The following is a 20,420-nucleotide window of genomic DNA, read 5'->3' as shown; positions in this document are numbered from 1 at the left end:
CAGGTGCTAAAAGCATCATTTGTGCTCAGGTTTTAATCATATCTCCTAGGTTACGCCTCTATCATTCAGTGTTTTGAGCGCCCCCTTGTGGCCAGTGTCACTTCAGATCCAAGGTCATAGGTAGCAAATGAAAGTACTGTGGTTTTACACCGTTAACTTTGGGAAGGCGCTGATTTGTTTTGTTTTTGTTGTATCGAGCCACAGTTTTCTTTAATAAATTGTGCAAACCTAAAAACTTTCGTCTCATGTCACTAGGTTCCATCTTCTACTTTTCCAGAAATCAAATTTCATACCTTTCCATACTTGTGTCAAACCCCGTTCACCTTCTGTTTTTAAGATAAGCAGGCAGTTAATAGCCTTAAATCATAAATTGTTATTTGACTCGAGGGCCTTCAAAGCGTCATGCAAATGATTTTTTGCAGCACACTAAGAGCAGAGAAGCTGAGGTATTGAGAGTTCAGAATGCAATCAGAAATCTACAGAGAAGCGCTTCAGGCTCAGTTACTTAAATTACATTCCTGTCAGCAAAATAGTTGTCTACACCCCAGTGATGGACCGATACTGTCAGGAGATCACGCGACAGAACCGGCTTTTGCGACAAATTATAAGTTAAAATGTGGCAACTTGGCAGGATAAAGCAGATTTCAGCCTCCCTCCTTTTATGACAATGTCTGAATGTCTGTGTGACATATTATATCAGGAGAAAATCAACCTTTTCTGCTAATCACTTGGTATCAAGAGGTAAAACAATCCAGGTTTTAACACCAATTACAAAGCCGACACCTCACTGCAGCCTGTATGGTAACTGTGCTTTACACACACACACACACACACACACACACACACCACACACACACACACACACACACACACACACACAGAAGCAGCAAAATGAGAGGGGGATTTATCTCTCCCAGCAGATGTAGAGAGAATGTTTCCATACTGTAACCCCCCCCCCCCAGTCAACAGCCAGGACAGTTTACAAGCTGCCAAGCTGATTGATTGCATATGGATCACTGTTCCTGTGCGGTGCCAAATGTGACCTCATTAAAGATCACTTCTGCCGAGAAAAGCTGTGCAACCAACCAGGAACAACCTATTCAGCTTGAAAGAAACATGTTGCTCTCAACCCAGCTACATCAGGTGTTACTCTAGCGCGTATTAAAGAAGCTCAATCAACCAAAAAGGGCTAATGGTGGACTGAGTGGAGTGAAAGGCTGATTTCTGGATTATGTTCTTGTTCCTGTGTGATCACAGTGTGAAAGATTCTTCCTTATTAGTCAGCGTCTGTGTGAAATGTTCAAATGCATTTTTAATTTCGAGACACCGACCTTGACGACTGATGATGAAATGAATTAAGTCGCTGCCAAATTCACGCAATCCCCGTTCGCATCTCTGTGATAACGCATTAAAAACCACCCAGGTTGCGTAAGATAACGGCCTCAAGACTGCATTAACGGTGATAACACGCACACTTCTCTGTATCTGTTCAATAACTCGCAGCTTTATCTTTTTTATCAAGGATTAGGGGGGTTCTAGAACATCCAGGCTTCATAAACGGTGGGTTACATCAGCCCTGGGTTTGTTCAGACCTGATGTGACTCTGCATGCTTGGAGAATATACGAATATATGATTAGACTGAACTTAAAATATTATCAAGTGTAAGCTCGCTAATTAGCACACTAAACTGTGATCGTCTGGGACTTAGAGGGAGTGTCTATAGCGCCGTTTCCCTGCTGCAGGTGGCTCAATCAGCCTGGTTCACTGCACCTGGATGTGAAATTATTTAACCACACCTGCTGTCCCCACTCCCCATCCATCCCTGCAGCACAGAAGTGCACCGGCTAACTTCATCCGGCACACTTTGGTTTTCCAAAAGCCCTTCTGAGGGATGCAATCTGCTCGTTTCAGTCCTTGTAGTTGGTAGCTTGGATTTGGACCACCAACCCATGTGATACCGGTGATCAAGCTTTAAAGCGTGAGGAGCGAATCCTGATGATTTCTATGCATGGAAGGAACTCAATTCCTGGTGTACAAAACCAAAAGAATGGTGCGTATATACTAGTGTAGAGATGTTTCTTTCATTTGGGCTCCAGCAAGAATACACTTTAAAATGAGAACAAAGGTGGAAGAAGAAGGGAACAGATGAATGGATGGATATCCCAGCTTCACTGTCAATGAGGTCCACTCTGGCAGGAGTATATTCATCAGTTTATGGGCCATGCTTGATGTTTTGCCCAGTATGTTGGTGTACTCAAGTTTACTTCATTTACCCCATTAAGACACCATCATGTTGCTGAACAGGCTGCAACGACCTGATAAACCAACGATGCCAGTTTAACTGTGTGGAAACGAACTGGACTGGGAGACCCAACACATTTCAACGCCGGCCCATTAAATTTCATTCTGCTTGTTAAAACACTTGAATAAAGAGGAACTAATCCTGGCAGATCAAAAGAAAACTTTAGTTCATTAGCGACTACAGAACTTCAGAAGGAGAGGGCGAGGCGTCAGACAGCCGGAGCAGACGTACCGCTGCAGGAGTACTCGTCCACCCTGATGAAGCCTGGCAGGCAGTCGCAGCGATGGCTGCCGGGCAGGTTGACACACACCGTGTTGGACTGGCAGTAATGCATCTGCGTGGCGCACTCGTCGATGTCTGCGGAAGGACGGAGCAGAAAGAGACTCATCAGTCACACACAAATAAGCAACCAGCCCCCGTAAATATTTACACAAAGGAAAGAAAATGAGACTGGAAGGGCTCTGTCCTGACATCTGTACGGTTTCACCGCTCTGCAACATGGCAGAGCTTCATGTTCACAGAATCCTCCTCCTCATAATGAGCTTTAAAAGACTTTGTGGGAGCATCAAAACATCGAGCTCGGGGAGGAAATGGGATCTTAAATCACGAGGGAGGGCTTTAGGAGAGGGACCTGAATTCCCGCTACTGTGCGTGTGTATGCACATATAAGTATTTATGTGGTACTTTTCCGCTGAGGGTGTGTGTTTGCTACATGCAAAGGAAGGCAGGAAGAAAGCAAGACCAGTATTTCCATATCCTCCTCCTTTAGGATTCCACCTCTTTTCCCATTAGATTGTGTATAAAACTATGCTGTTGACTTACAAAGAAACCTGTTTTTTTTAATGTGGGTGCTGGTTTACACAAAGAAAGATGGATCATATAGTCACAAAGGCCTTCACCATCCAACACATCGATCACATCAAACACAAGGAGGCCATTTGAGTGGTTTGTAAAACAATAACCAATTTCAGGTTTTATCCTGTCCAAAAGATCCCCTCTCACCTAAAACAACTCTTAAATGGCAAAAGAAGGACTCTTCAAAGCTGATGATGGCCATCGTGTGACGTCCCCCAACACTCAGCCTCAATTATTCAATGCTGAGAGGCCGCTGATTTATTTTGAGAGGGAGGAAAACATCCATCGTCTGAACGGGTGCGTGATGCCACAATTTGAGCCCGAGGTTCAGCTCTGTGTGTAGGTGTGTGTATGAGTAGGTGGGTGGGGGGGTTGTTGCAGGTGAGGTCTGCTGACAGAACTGGAACTGTCATTTCACACGGGGGAATTCATTTCTCTGGATTTACCAGTGTCTCTCCCGTTTCTCCACACCCAGCCCAGGCGCCCCTCCCCCGCCCCCTCTCTGCTGCCTTATTCATGCTGTGATGTAGGTCAGAACCAGAGAGGGGAACAGCTAAAAATAAGGTGAGGTGCGACTCCTGTGTGAATTAGCACATGCGTGTCTTCGTGTGGGGTTTTTTCCCCCCTCTTTGCTTTTTTTTTGCACCCGTTAATCCGTCAGCGTCTCTCTGGGTCTTCGCAGAGAGTTTGTTTTTGTTACTGTTGAGTGATTAGATGTTCTGAGGCAGAACAGATGAAGACTGAAACTGGACAGATGCCTCTGGAGGAAGGACGGTTTGGGAGCCGCCTGGATCCGATCTGGGTTCAGTATCTTGAATCACAATACAGAGGTTGGAGCTCCGGCTGACGACACAAACATGCCGACTCAAATTTAAAACACACATGTCATCTATTTTTGATATGGTGGACTAGATTGTGTCCTGTGGAGCTTCAGGTAAAAGCATCCTCACCACTTCATACACATATTCTGCTGCAGAGACTGAGGAGAGAGTTTGAGAATTCTGTGTAGCTTCAGATTAGAGAGCAGAATCACACTAAAAAGACTTCTCCGGAGCAAATACTGGGGGATTTTGGGAGGGGGGGGGGGTGAATGTATGAGCACATGAATCGGAAATGTTGGCCTTCAATTTACTCTAATGCGTCTGTTGGAAGTTTAAGCCCGTTGCTCTGCCGTTTTTGCCCCAGATGATTGACAGGCGGCACAGAGCATCATTTAGCAGGGCTGAAAAATTATCAGTCAGGGCTGAAATAAAAGAAAACTCTTCCTTTCCTCTCCGTGATTGACTTTCATCCCGTGCAGATGACAGTTTTACGCCGCCAGAGTGGAGACCGGGAAAATGGCTTAAATGGCTTCCACCGAGTCGGACATGAAGCTCAGACAGCAATTATGTCCCAGCACTTTTGCACGCAGCATTACTTATGAACAACTTATAAAGATAAGTGAGTCTCCCACAGCAGAGCACACCTGCTACATCAAAACGTACCTTAGACTCACACTAGAAAAGAAACCAACGATTTTCTGGGTCTCGTCACCATAATGAGGATGCAAACGCACCTCAGATGGCTGAAATCTCCTGTGCGTGTTGCCGCAACAGAAAATCAAAAAAAAAGGAAAGAAAAAATATCAACATTCAGAGCCGGACTGCATGTTTCTCTGATGTGGGTTGTCTCCATCTCAGTCGAAGGAAAACTACTGGCGCTTTTAATTAAAATTCCTTTTTGAAAGCAGCGGCTCTTATCGTGACCCTCGTCCTTCCTGAGGACTTGCACCACACAGGAAGTGCTCCGATTCAACACGTTAGAAAAAGGTTCGCATTGTCGGAGAGGAGCTGGCGAAGTGGGAGTATAGACTGATGGCGTTCCCTCTCAGGATGAAGAAACAGAGTGAGGAAGGTGGTTTAATCTAACCGTCAGTCTGCAACTTCAACAAGGATCTGCCATTCACCGAGCCGCGGTGTGGCAGCCTTCCAGACAGACACTCTGAAGCATGAGACTGTAACAGAATCCTTCTGTCACGCACAACGCAGCAGTTTACCGGGATGACAGTCGTCGTGTTTGTGTGTGCTGGGTGTTGCCATGGGGAAATTCATCGAAAAAAGCTCAGCCTTGTACACCTGAGTGGCTGCTAACTGAAATACATCTGGATATACAGCCAGTGGAGTGTGCACATCTCTGGGATCTTCTTGTTGTACATGAAATCCCGCAAAAGTTCCATCCCTGAAAAGTAAACATCATAAAGGCTCGAGATTGAAAATTCGTCACAGAGAAGACAACAGCCAGAGCGGCCTCTGTGTTCCAAAGTTCAGCACAACTGAAGTCATAAACAAAACTGACAAAACTTTGGAATCTCAAACTTCCTCTATTAGTTGGATTTACCATGTTTTCTTAAGCCCAAGTTCACATACGTAATAACCTCCACTGTAAAGAGCTGTTAAACGAGGATTTAATCAGATTTCTCCCCCTTTACTCACTAAGGCTGAATGCTGCCCCTAACACGGTGCCCTTCCTCGTACACTCAGTGGTTCACATTGCTAGAGGGCTGTTAAAGGCAGACAAAAATTAAATTGCTGTTCACTGGCCCAGTGAGAGTGAAATGGTGAACAATAACAGCAAGCTATGTCTTCTCAGCTGTTTTAGTGCAGTGAAGACGAACACAATACTGTTCGCGTAACACTGGAAACAAGTTGGTGCACATTGCTCATCTCAGACAGGTCTCCAGGGAATTTGTGTGTTTTCAAAGGCTGCTAGCTGATGCGAACATTTGTTTAACAAAAAAAATCCAAAACTTTCTTCAAATACTTCATGTTAATTTATTAAAAATGGGGGTTTGTGTGATTGGCTTCAGCTTTACGAGACAGGAACCCCTTAAACAGGTTTACTTATCAACATCCCAGCAAAGAGATGGATGAACACTCGACTGTTAGCAAACATGCAGATACAGACAAGTTCTGACACACACAGGGCTGCACATATGGAACGACCCTCGGGCACGTGGAGGTACGTGCACAGATGCATGAAGCTGTTTCAGTGACAGGCGGATGCTGCCGAGTCTGAGGGAGGGGTGGAAATATGAGAGATAAACAGATGATGAGAGAGGGAAACAGTGACAACAGCTGCCAGCAGTTTATGAGACACGAGTCTCGCTTTGTTCTGATGGTTGCAAACAGGAAAAAACACACTTGATTAGCTTGAAGAAATCAATGTCCTTTCGCTCCAGTATGAATAAAAGATGAATCCTGCAAACACCTGAATCATCAACCTAACAATGACCTGCTTGTGTTTACTCTGGCATAACAACACAATTTGGGCATGGAAATGACCCAAATTTAGCTTTAATGTCACAGCACTTCACTCTCTCCTTTGTTCCAACACACACATCAGCAAATATTCCAAACTAAAGGACTAAAGCAGGAAGCTTTGGCGCTGTTCCAAGTGCACCATCACAATTAGGTTATTTCATGATTGCTTCAATGAAACAATGCTCCTTATTCCTCCTTCTTGCTTTTGCTTTTAAAGAAAACAGGACTGATACTGTGCCTTTTCTACCACCATCATCACAGGAGATTATTTGTGTTTAAAAATTTGAATTAGAGTAATTCACTGGTTAAGTTTTGTCTGGGGCCCTTGCAGAAAGAAACAGTTTTAGAAAAAGGCTGAAAAACCTTCAGAGAAGACTGAGAAATTGGTTCCTAATTAAATCATTTGAATGCTGTGAATTTTTCAAATAATTTCCAATTGCAATAAAATTAAATAGATCTGTTGAGGACAACATTGGTGTAAAAGAAAAGAAAACAAGGACTTGCTGTAAATGCCTTTTCCTTTGAGTTGAAATGTCAAGTTAAAATAATGGAAATGCCAAAACTGAAACAAAAATAATCAATCTCGACTTGCAGAAGAACAGTATTCATAGACTTTATAATTTCCCCTCATGCCATCTTAGCAAACTTATCAAGGCCTCAATAATCAGATCAATGGGCCAGATTCACCAATATGTTCTTAAGAATCTTCTTAGATTCTTTCTTAAGTTGTTATTAAGAAGTTTCTTAAGAAAACCCTACGTCAGAGTCTAATTAACATATGATTAGCATAAGTCACCGCCCACTAATGCCCATAAAAGGAACTGCAGCAGGACCCTGTAGACAGAGCAAAAAGCAGCCAAATGCCCAAAGCTTGCCTCTCCATGCCTGATTTCTGACGCCATGTTGAACAATCAAGAAACGATGGCTAACACGCTTGATAAAATTGCCTCAACCCTGATGACTATAGCCAACACGCTTAAAGAAATCAACGAGAATGTAAAAAAAATAAGAATGTAAAAAAAACGTGTAAAAGCTGTGCTCTGAAACCGGTCTCTCTTTTTTTTTTTCTTTTTGAAGTGAATCAAGACTGTTAGACTGAAATTTTAACAATAATGCATTTTATTCACAAACGGGCAATTAATCGCGCTCGAACGTGAACCACGTGCCTGCAGTCTGGCCCCATCATTGCGTCAGGACGCACATCCTCACGGGGTCGTGGCTCTGTCCAAGCACAACCAGCGCCCCTTTAACATGCCGATGGTGCGTTCAATGGTGGAGCGACTGCGCGCATGCATCTGATTGAATAAAACTCCTGTGGAGTCTGAGGGTTGGTCAGTGGTGTCAACAACCAGGGCATATCCTCGATCCCCTAATAAAATAAATCAAGATAAAATCAAATAAAAAGACAGTTTTGGCATGGTTTCCAATTTGGTTGATTAATGTTAAGTCATTGGCACATTTACGTAATTTTAAAATTCTCCGTTAATCACCAAAAATAGGAAATAAACAAATAAATAAATAAATATGACAGAATTATCATTGTAATATTGAATTTTATTGGACTGCACAAGAGAAGAAAACACAACCATGCCAACATGTCGGCACTGAAATGTGCGTAAGAGTACTCCTAAGTGTTCGTAGGATTTGTTCTTACCTACGCATAAATCCAGGATAAGAAGAAATTGGTGAATGCCACAATCTTCGTAAAATGTTCGTAAGTGGGACTTAAGAACAAATTTGTTCGTAAGAACGTTTTCCTGAATCTGGCCCAATATTCTAACCAAAGGAAACCTGAGGACACGGCTGTGCACCATCTGGCATCGCTCAGCTCCTGTTCCCAGATCTGTAGCTTCCTTTCTTTCCTCATGGTATGGCCAACAGGCACTCCTATACAAAAAGCTGTAATAGTGGCACAATCACACACGCACACACTCTTGATTGTCCCGGCACCCTGAAGGACCGTGGGCACGGCGGCAGCGGCAGATGGCTGAATTAGTTCTCATTGTGTTGAGTTGCTGTGACGCACACACAGAGTTTGGCAGGAAGGTCATCCTTATTATTCATGCCGGTCCAGATGAGAAGCTACTCCTGATTACTGACCAGATACAACTATTAGTGAACAGTTGTAAGGTAATAGCGATGCCTTGCGGCTAACGACCTGCATGATCTAATTGACATCCCATCAGTCACCATTCACCTTGTGGCTGATTGGAAAATGAAAGCAATTGAAAGTTAGATGAGGAGGTGCGGAGCTGTTATTATCCTGGCAGTTTTAGAATGGGGTTTCACGAGTCTAAATTAGCATCCGGCTTCTTGGGGGGGAACTCAGAGCGGAACACGGATCATGGCAGAGGTCGATACAACAAAGACACGCTGATGCGTTCGAGCCAGGATGGGAAATGTGAACGTCAAGAAAAATCAAAGACACATGCAATAGTGAACAAAACAGAGGGGAGAAGGTGTAGAAGAAGAAATGCTGAACAAACGGGGAGAAATGAAGGAAAACGAACAAACAGCGAGATATCAAAGAACAATGTACTTGTTACTTCGTTGATGGCAGAGATGATGCTGAAATATCAGTGAAATGCAGCAAGAAAAGTGCTTTAATTAGCTTCATTGTTATTCACATCCAGAGGCAGCTGCTGCCTGCTGACAGAAACACTTCCTGATACCATTTAAACGGATTATTCTTGGTCTGGGGCGCAAGTTTAACATTGACTTGTTGTTGGTGAGTATTGACGACTTTACTGTCACCAGATCAATCAACCACAGTGAGGCGGGTGAGGGTGATGCTAATGCGAACAGAGACATTTGATTCACAGAAGAAATTCCATTTCAACGACACTTGTTGATAACCGGGTCACCAAATACATTCTTTGAAGGATAATTATATATTATAATGCCTACCAAGTTCACTGGATTCACCGATTCGGCTTTCAAACAACTTTTTCCACCTGATCCAGCTCAATGTAACTGACTTTGTAGACATCATCTGTCCCATTTGATGCACAGTAATCATACAGTAGTCAGATTATAGCCAAAGCACCTCTCTCTCTCTCTCTCTCATAAACACATGTAGACACACACACACACACACACACACACACACACACACACACACACACACACACACACACACACATAAACACACACGGTGACAGCAGATGGTCTCCTCGCCTCAGAATACAGGAACACGGAGTGAGGTGTGCCCCGTTCATCCTGGCCTGCAGACAACATTGCTACATCCCATGTCAGTGTCACGGTCAGACTCTTCGCCATAATTAAGGCCGGCCCCTCTGGTGGCACCTGACAGCAGAGAGCAGCTGGAGGACGCAGGAAGAGTCGGAGAGGTCGAATCCCCCAGATAAACTGCAGCTGCACCTGTTCCAACATGTGCCATGAGACACACCAGGCTGACAGGATAAGCGTGAACTTTCCCCACTCGAACATACCTCTGAAACGTCTCAAGTCCAGACCTAACTGGATGGCTGTACAAATTATTGAATATAACACCTTAAAATGGAGGGGGCAGGAAATCCTTCCACTTAATGGTCTTTATTCTGCAGGGTGGATATGTTTGAGGTGTTCATGAGGCAGAAAATGGCTTTAACAAGCCAGGAATATAAATGAGGGAAGTTTAAGCATCACTGCTCTAATATATATATAGCACAATCAAAATACATCCTAAAATGCTTTATAAATGCACTTAATACTTTAATGTTCCTCTTTAACAAATACTTATGATCATGTACTCATTGCTTCCATTAACTAGCTGTGCATGATTCTGCCAGATATTTCAACTATTGATGAGTGAAATGAATTCCAATGATCAATTGCCTCAGGCAACACCATTGTCACTAAATAGGACCTGCCCCCCGCCCCAGCATCACCATGTTACCCATACACTGGCAGTATGTGTGTTTTCCAGCTGATGCCACCATGTATATCATCGAGGCAGCAAGCTTACTGGGGTGAATGGATTATTTTCATGACCTTCATTCCAGCATTATCTCAAATCTAATCTTAATCCTAATCCTGGCCAAATTGAGTTTGCATTGTAGGATTTTCCCAAACATTTATTGTCTTAAACAGTGTCTAAGATGGATTTGGAAATCAAAACGGTCACCAACAACTTTAAAAATCAGAAATGTAATTGATGCTTTTCCACTTATTCAGCTTCGTCTGATTAAAGGAAACTGACCATTAACTAAAAGTGGTACAGAATGGCAGTATATGCTATGTGGATTGATGGGCATTATTTGATCCACCCAATGAAACCACACTGATTAAAGTTATCACTGGCTGCCTCATCATCAGGCTTCACGTCACAGGCCTGTCTCCACCTTTCATGCCTGACTAAAATGGTGTTGGAGACTTCTCTCTGCTTGTCAGCCGTCAGGCCTATTCCCTGGCCACGTTGTCCCTTTAGCCGATTTCAATGCTCCCAAATCTCTCACAGGATCAAGCAGCTCACAGCTGAAATAAATGTATCATCTCTTCCCACATGAGCATAGGTGGAGATCGAGCTACTACAAAAGATCAACCGCCTGGGACTGAAACACATTATGCTATGGACGTACCAACAACTGAGACACAGCATCTACAAAGATCTTTACAAAAGACTCGGGGAAGGATCATCAACCACAACAGGCAGGGCTCTGTGTGACTCCCCCCTTCATACTGTCCATTTTATCAGAACAGCAGACTTATATTCTAGTCACAACTAGCCAACAGGATAAAGCACCGATGTTTGCGTATCGCTAACGCCCTGATGAAGAAAGATAATAAAGATAAAACCTGTGTAAGGTCTCATGTAAGTTTATGGAGGGCTAGTTGTTTGACATGGCTGATGCAGAAGATGAATAATTACTGCTGAGTCGGTAACTAATGAAAGTTTACCAATGTAACCTTTGTCTCCCGCAGAGTTAGGCACCCTATGGAGATGGTCGGTGGTTGGCCCTTCTCGCCCACCTCCCCATGTCCTTCCACTAGCCATCGCTGCGCTTACCCACGTCCCCTCCTACCCCAAATGTGCTGATGCTATCAGCGCCTGATTCACTGTAGCCGGCTCAATTCTTATAATTGATAGAGTCCCGACGCCCCGAGCTGCTGACATTCAGAGTGGGCTGAAGGACAGCTAGGGAAATGAGGAGTGTATAATGGAATAAGCCGCCAGCACAAACAGGAGGAAGAGCCACTTGTAATGTGATCTGCTCCAGCGTTTAAATATCAACTGCAATTAAATGCCAGCGACGGCCGGATTGAGACAGCTCGACCTGCATGTGTCTGGACGCAAATTAGCTCTGACTCGGCAGAGACAGCCTCTCTGGTCAGCCGTCGTTAACTGGGAGTCAGTAGAAGCGCAGATTTAGAGCTTCCAGCAATGCAGGAAAAAGCAGGCTCCAGCGTGAAATAACAACAAAGGCTGAGAGGGTTGCAGACAGAGCTGTTCATTCCCAACACCACGAGGTGGTGTGGTTAGCACCTGATATTGTATCAGATATTACATCCTCTTGCCTAACCTGGGGCTGTTCGCGGTGCCTCAGGTGATGGCTTCAAATGCCATTAAATGCAATAAATTCTTGTTTACAGTGAAAGTGATGGCTGTTCTTGGCACCAATAAGAGGGTCCAGATGGAGATGAAGGTGCTGTACAACCTGTCTGCAGCTTTTGCTGTTGCCTTGAGACAGATTGCAAGAAAATATACATGAAATCACCTTTTGGGTTATTACAGGATTATGATGACCCTGTTTTGCCGGGGGGGGCACCACATAAAATTGCATATATCCTTCTAGAAATGGTTAATTATTGGAGAGTTGTGATCAAAAATTGCTTTTCCTTCATCAATTCCCTGCTAGGCAACTTCAGAGTTTAACGTCCCCTGATTTAAGCTGCTGGTTTTCTGATGCAACAGTCCAGTCACACCTTGACATGCTGCTGGTTTGTTGCTTTGCAATTTTACCTGTTTCGTCTGAAGTCATAGGTCGACCAGCACGTGCTTCAGGACTACCTGAGGGTTCGAAAAAATAGCTTTGCTTGTAAAGTTTCATGTAACCACATGTAAATCAATCTCAATCCTGCACCGAACCCTCTTCGTTCCCAGGGGGAGTGGGCATCTTTGGGCAGGGCAGGGGGGATACAAGAGGTACTGTTCAACTAAAGCTCTGACTCTGTATGAGACCGAGAGAGACAGACCTTCAGACAAGGGCGTAGAGCAGTGGGGGCAGAGATTAATGATGAGAGGTTACAACACCTATATTACACAATATTATGCGACAATAGTTCTGTCATTGCTTAGACAGACGAGGAAGAAATACAGACGAGATGAGGTGGAGTCCCAGAAACAACCACTTCCTGTAATTTCTACTCATGAGATGATGTAGCTTCAATACCCTCTTCTCTTTAGATTTGGTAAACCTTGATCACATGGGATCCAGGTAATCTGAGCTTATCAAATCAATCAGGGATCATATCACAACTGATGGTATAAAATACAGAAAAAAAAATCTATTTACCAAGGTGGTAAAGTAACAGCTGCCATTTACCTGTCTGCCTTTGATTAAAATATCTTAAAATTTTTAAAAAGAGCTTTTAATGAACTTCTCGGGAATGGTTGACCATAAGCCAAGGAAAAGAAAAAGATGATGTGGAATTTGGGGGGACTTTGGGCTTTAATCATCCCAAGATACTACACTACACTACATTATACTACGGCTGTAAGTCACAGTCTGGCTACAAAGTTTTCCTGAATGTGTACTGCTCATTTGTGACATAGAGCTCACTGCTGGTTGGCTGTTGTCCCCGTAAATCTTTACATTGCTTTATTTATCACTCCCGACAGATGTTTTGGTTTGTAAATGATGTGCAGCAACAGTTGCCAGGAATGTTTTTGAGCTGGAGCTGCCAAATTTGCATTGCAAGACAGTAGAGGGGCTTGGGTCCATTAATCATGAAGAAGCGTAAGCCTTTGCATGATTCAGCTTCTGCTGTCACAGAAGAGATGTTTACACATAATTCAGTGTCCTAGTTCCTGCGACTGTAAGCTCCTGCTTCTGTTATGGTTCCGTGTGCTTTCGGACTAGGACCAGTTGGCCACAGTGTTCCCAGAAAAAAGACCTCTCCATGAGGAGGCTGTTCCATCTCCCGTGTATACCTTTATCCTTATTACTAAAAATTTACTAAAGGCTTCACAGCACAGCTGCTGCTGGATTTAGACATTTCTTCAAGCTGACTTCCATCTTCCAGTTTCAATGACCCAAAGAAAAGATTCTGATGAGACCAGTTAACCTTTGGCCTCTATGGCATAAAGCAAAGGCAAGTGGCCAAGTTTTCCCACATGATAGTTCCTTCAGGATGCATTTACAAAGAGAGAGCTTCTGTGCATTGAGCGCACACTTCTGTCGCGTTAGGAATGAGGAGTTACGGGTTGCCATAGCAACCACTGTTTTTCTGCTGCGAGGTCTTATTACTGTCATGAATTGTGCACTGTCATCACCGAAACAAAAACCAAGACGATGGCTTCTGCCGTAATTTCTAAAATCAGCCGTGATATAAAGAATTTGCTAGTTATCGAGAGACATAGAACTGCATTTTTAACAATTGTGGACATTCACAGAGATTCTTAAAAATCAAAAAGTATTCAACGCCATTCTTGATTACTTGCTATCTTTCAAGTTGTTTTTGCTATTTGGGTCTTACAAACAGCATTTGTAAGAATAGATTTTTGCTCAGCAAGTCCCCGCATTCACCTTCAGCCTCTCATTAACAGAAAAACGACGCATAAACTTGTAAACATCTATCAATCCCGACTTTGCCCTTGCTCCGACCTTCTCCTAGGTAATCCCTGTCTGGTTCATTTCAATCCTCAGGAGCTCAGACCCAGCAGGTCACACAGACTGAAGCTGCCTGACACTGAGTGACTTTACTCCATTCCTCAAGGTCACCATTGGGGAGAGGAGCATTATCAAACAGATCTGAGAGCAGGTCAACCTGATTCCCTTTGCAGGCTTTCAGTCGAGCCGTCTGTTTCCAGCTCACCTACTGCATGTATGAGTGTTCTCCATCACTGTACAGTCATGATGAATAGGCGGCCAACAAAGCGGAGGAGAGCAGGAGAGGGGGGAAGGGGAGGAAAGGAGATCATGCTCTGCCTTTTTATCACTCTATTTCATCATGGAAATAACCTCATTTACTCTGAGAACTTCTCCATTCATCTCCTATTGTCACCAGCAAAACCCATTTTCTATGTGCACCATTGTGTGTGTCTGTGTGTGTGTGTGTCTGAGTGCTGTCAAGAGAACAGGGGAAGGCAGGAAGCTCACCATTTGTAACTCCCACTGAAAGAGCTGCATTTTAGATCACACCCTGCTCAAACAAGTGTAAAGGTTTGGTCCGACCAACAGAGAAGTGCTTCAGCTTCGCTTGTGCGTTTTCCTCCTCACTTTTTGGTCAACAAGCTTTCTTCAGATCAGTTTTTTAGACTCCCCCATATTCCAGGGCAGAAACTGCATTTCTACAGGTACAAAGCTTGAATTATTCTGACTGTACTCTGGGGTTTAAAGTCTATATTAACCTTATTACTCATTGAGGTAGGACATCAATCTGTTGTTTGTCTATTTTGTTTTGGGGCCTATTTCAAGGTAATTACTGTGTCATTTAGCCAGACAGATGGATGTTACTTTCCAAGGATAGAGAGTGGCGTGACTGAAAGGTCTGTTGATAATATTTGCTCCTGAACTGTGTAATGCCGGGCTCTAATTTAGTACCAAACAGGGGAAGCTAGTTAACCAAGGCAGCAATGGAAGAATGATGTCATCGACTCTATGGCCTGTTGCAATTCATCAAGAAGTGAGGTGTGTACTTGGAAATACTGTTCTTCAAATGATAGACCTCCAAGTACGTATTTCAGAAGTTTGCTTAAATACTTGAGTACTTAAAATGCATAATTGTGTACTTAATATTGAGAAATGACTGTTAGCTTTGATCCAATGTTATTGCCAAAAAAAGCTTCTACAATTTCACTTTAATTCTTCCACGAGGATCGTGTGAAGAGTCAACTCAACTGTTGAAAGCAACGCACAACATTCACCTTATCTGAAAGGCTTTTCAGTTGTGATTGGTTTGATTGGGGTAGAAACCAAGCCAATAGTGTAGGAAAGGGAATGCTGATCAGCAGGAGTATGTTTGATGAATACCTGGCATTAAGGGTCATCGGATAACAAAGGCCCATAGAAAAAAACTTGCTGCGGGTGCCCATCAGGGGAGTCATTAGGGTCGCTTGTCCCTGGAGATAGTGGAGTGTTTACACCTATGTGAGAATTGGTAATCAGCACTGTGTATAGGTGAATGGGAGGTTTTGCCTCAGCACCGCCCTCCATTTAGGAATGGTTGTTTTGGACCGCATACACAATATTGCTCTATTGTCCAGGTGATTGTACTCTGGGTGGACCAACCTCTGTCTCTAAATGAATAGGGATGTGATGCTTGTTAAAGAATCTCCATCAAGGGCATGATAATGTTTTTGGAGTTGTTCCTTCTTTCTGTGGTGCTTTTTGCCCTCTATCTTTATTTTAATGAAAGCCCAGCCACGTGTTGATGTGCCATTTCTCTTCATGTCTTTTCCTACACCTTTGGTAGGAACATTGGCAGCCCCATGGTTCGGGGTTCTGATAACACCCAGGATACAGTCGGAAAGTAGATGTTAGTCTGTGGGGGTTGGTTTCGTGTGCAATTGCATGTTTATAATTCTCTCTTCCTCTACGTGTACTGCATGGTCTAAAAAGACCAGAGAATTGTCTTTATAACTTAATAGGTGAACTGGTGTAGTTGTCCACGTTGTTGATGTGGGCTGTGAATGCCTCCAATTGCTTGTTGACTCTTGACCAGGTTTCAACAACATATATGTTCTATAGGCCAGGTGATATTATTTTTTATAATAGCCTTTTAAAGCCACTTATTCTGCTTCCTCTACATCTGTAAAGGCTGTCTTATATTATTGTTTAGATCAGCGAACCCACACACGGCACAGCATGTTGTTGCCTGTAGTAGTTTTCCCTATGTTGGAAGTAGGCGGTGTTCTGGGTTGGGGTTATTTCTGTTGGTTAGTTTGTGGGTCTGTGCCATATTCGTTGTTTTACCAATTTTGTTGCTTCAGATGGAGGGATGCAGTGGCTTTATAGGAAACCATTGTTCTTTTGATTTAACTTTTAAATTTCTCAGCAAAATCCCAGGAGCAAGGATAGTGGCCAGATGCCCTGTCACATTGAATGCGACCGAGTTGATGCCGCTTTCAGATAAGAGGTGAAACGTCTTTCATTTGCTTTCAATGGGCCAGCTGACTCTTCTTGAGACCTTTAGGGATTAATATGACCTGGATGAATGAGAACAGACACAGGTAAAGCTCTTTCTTATGCAAAATTCTGAAACATGTGGATTGAACCCGTCTGAAGAGGAAGTTTAACTATCTCTGATTTGTTTTGTGAAATCAAAAACTTGCATCAGAGGGATTTAGCCACATCTTCAGAAAACTAATCAGTGCCATGCTGTCTCCATTCCATGTAAAGATAGGGGTCTGTCACTGGGAGGCTCTGCAAGGTGCTTAATGACATGGCTAAGATTAATAATTCAGAATGAGCGCTGTGTGCTTCTAAACACAAACGTGCCAGCATGCCGGTGACTTCAGTGAACAGCCGTAGAGGGTTAGAGCAGCTCTCTGAATAATCTGACATGACAGCATTCACCTCAAATGATAGAGTGGAAGAAAACTATCAAAATGCTTATAAATATCTCATAGTACTGCTGAGAAGCTGAAGGGAGAACCAGGGAGGGGGCTGGGCGGCTTAGGAGCGTCTCAAATCTCACACTGCTTTGGAAGACTGAGGATGATCTTGTACATTTGTCATGTGTTTTTTGAATGTTGCACAGGATGGCTGCAGGGAAGTGGTCACAAAAATAATGACATCTCCCCTGCTTGAGAATGTGCAGAACCAGAGCCATCGACAGGAAGGGAAAAGAGAAAAACATTAAATATTGTTTCCTTTTGGAAAATAAAAAACCCACAGCTACAGTTGTTATACACAACCATCTTAGAACAAAAGCCTCAGGTCAGATATGCTGTGAATGCTTCATCCTCTTGTATTTTACAGAAAAAAACCTGGAGCGGAAAATCACATTGAGTACTCAGAGATGAGAGGTGGAAGAGAGAAGTGGAAGATAGGGAAAAGGAACATAGATTCTTTGGAGACTTTCTTGCTTTTTTTATTTTTATTTTTCTGAATCTAACTGCTTCCAAAATGAAGTATAAAGTGTAGTTTGTGCACGACGTCAGAATTCTGTTGACCAAAAGCTATTAACTAGGTCAGATGACATCAGGTGAATCATTGGTTTGCAACATCATCAGCTAGATTCAGCTTGTTCCATGTTAGACAGCAGGTCATGTAGCTAACACTGATCTTTCATGTCGTGGACAGCGACTCGGAAACGTCACTATTTTGTGCTGTACATTTACGCTGTCAACGGTGCTAAAGGAACAGACAGCTTTGGTGTCATCTGATCTCAGTGATGTATACACACAGTCACTCTCCTCCACTAACTTCTGAAAAATAGACCTTGTTCTTACTTTGCTGTGACTTTACAATGCGAACGCTGCCCATTTATCAGAGTTTGGATGCTGCAAACAGCTGCTGAAAATGGTGATGATGCCAACATTGAGTCTGAATCATACAGTAAATGGGCCACAAAACGATGAGATAAAACCAAAAGCAGCACACAGCTCCCAGAAAAGACTGTAGAATAGCGCCCTATGGCAAGCCCTTTTTTCTTTGCACATTGTAATGATAGCCCTGGAAATTTGAGATCTTTTAGGACGTCATTGGCAGCAGCACATCATCAGAAGCAGTCATGATGTATAGGAACTATATCAGCTACGCTTGCACGTGTCACTGAAATGTGTAGCTGTACCGAGTTCAGTTTCAGAATCACCAAGGGTATTTTTCAACTAGAATCCAAGCTAATCAATTAATTAAAATGCAAATTTAAGAAGTGATTATAGAATTTCCCAAGGACGCCCTGTCGCGTCTCTTGTCAGTTCATCATTGCTGTGGCTGCCATTTCTATTTAAGAAAACTTTCACAGCCAAGATGCAGATCCTTCGTGTCAGCATTAGAGATTTGATTCAGTAAATACAGATAGTGGAGCTTTAATTAAAATATTGCTGATGAAGAAACCAGCTTTGTTATTTCTGCAGCCTCAGGAAGGACGAAATGGAAGCGGAGATCAGGAACCTCCTCAGTGTTCCTTCCTCAGCAGTAAGCCTGGTGTCTCTGTTCTCCTGCAGCCTGCTGGGTTCCCCCACTTTGTTTTCATCCTGTCCTTTAATGGGATGGGGTCTGACTTTGATCTCACAGGATTAAAAGTCTAGCAGTGGACGAGAACCCCCCTGTCACTTTAAATGTCCCTCCTGCCGGGCCTGGACCAATCACACACATAATTGATCATAGGAGGTCCTCACGTCAGCCTGGTGCCACATTTAGACCCGCTTCATTGTTTTCACATGAAACACCCGAGTACAACCTCCCGCAGACTGAATTTAATGTTAGCTGCTACCTTTAAAGCCCATGACTCACTCCATTCCTCTCCTCTGTGTACGCCATGTCATCAATCTCTCCAAATACCCTGCATTTTAATGGCTTTCTTCAACTCTCACGAGCCACCACAGCATCCCAAACACCATGGCTGACTATCCATTTGTATGCTTCACACCAAAAATGACCCTCCTTGCTGTTTTATTGCATTTTAAAAGGAAGAGGTAAGGAAATGAGCATTAGAGCTAGTTATATATGAAACAAATGATAGCATCTCAATATGAGGCTTCAGAACTGTGGCTGTCCTCTAAAACAGCAGCTAAGGGGGAGCAGGTTTAGAATGTCTCACAATTTTAGCTGGTTTGTTCCTTTAAATTAACCAGAGTGTGCTCAGTTTAGACTGATTTACTGCACCTTCTCTTTCAAGATCATCTGCAGACTCAGCCGCCAGCTCAGCTGCTCATTTAGATACCTCATCACTGATGCTTGCTCCATCTTCTCACATGGAGGGAATTTGATGAGCTTATCCCCCACTTAGATGCATCACTACTGTCCAATACTGTAGCCTGACTGAACTCTAACCTTGCCCCTGCTGCTTAAGTGATCTCGGCCCTCAGACCGCACGCTTGGCAGCAAAGAAGAATTTGAGTCGATAAATATCAAAGAAGCTGCAGTCACCATTTACTTTACATAATAAGGGTAAGACAGCTCTATTACATGCTCTCTTTAGTTCTGAGGGGAAGCTGAGACTAACTTTCAGGCCCCAGCAGCTCTTTATCAGGTACATCAATAAATGTGCTAAACACATAATTATCTAAAATTACTTATTGTTAGATTCATTTATCTCTTTGCTAAATGGGTCTTCAAATGAGTTTGTACCTAGAAATCTTCCAATTTGCTGAATTTCACTCCACATTTAATGAAGCCCAACAGAGGCCTCTGCCAGCCAACAATAAGAGTCAGTCAATTAGAAAAGAATTATTTTTTAAGATCTACAATATGTTACAGAAACATTTAGTCATGAGGGAGGTACAGTTAATCCTCTTAGTGACATTATTTCACGGCCTGGCAACTCAAATGATAACCTATGGGTCTTTATCTCCTCCTAAATGTCCAAACGTGCACTGGAAAGGAGACAGGTGGAAGACTGGTGCTATCTGGGCCCCGTATCCAGACCTCCTCTGCAGAAGAGTGCAACGCTGTGGCGTCTGTCTGGGACGCGTGTGCTCGTCAGTGACGCTTTGAGGGATCATGAGTTAAGAGTGTCACCGGGGACCAATCTGTCTCATCAATGACCCTAATTAATAAGGTGTGATGCCCTGACAGCGATGTGGGAACACCTTCTGTGCGTGATCGGTGATTCTGTGTCACACATGCAATAA

The 20,420-nt window shown here is 43.3% G+C and overlaps 1 protein-coding gene across 2 annotated transcripts in view; it reads right to left on the bottom strand.

Annotated features, from left to right (window-relative positions):
- The window catches only part of LOC130517456 (protein kinase C-binding protein NELL1-like), a 128,971-nt gene that overhangs the window by 33,828 nt on the left and 74,723 nt on the right, over positions 1-20,420 (bottom strand). For both annotated transcript variants that reach the window (XM_057019354.1, XM_057019361.1), the window contains one exon: positions 2,535-2,660. In XM_057019354.1, the coding sequence (XP_056875334.1) occupies positions 2,535-2,660 (126 nt within the window). The remainder of the gene's footprint in view (positions 1-2,534; positions 2,661-20,420) is intronic.

The sequence above is a fragment of the Takifugu flavidus genome, chromosome 2 (genome assembly GCF_003711565.1).
Source record: "Takifugu flavidus isolate HTHZ2018 chromosome 2, ASM371156v2, whole genome shotgun sequence".
NCBI classification, from domain to species: Eukaryota; Metazoa; Chordata; class Actinopteri; order Tetraodontiformes; family Tetraodontidae; genus Takifugu; species Takifugu flavidus.
This window is presented reverse-complemented; position numbering and strand designations above follow the sequence as displayed.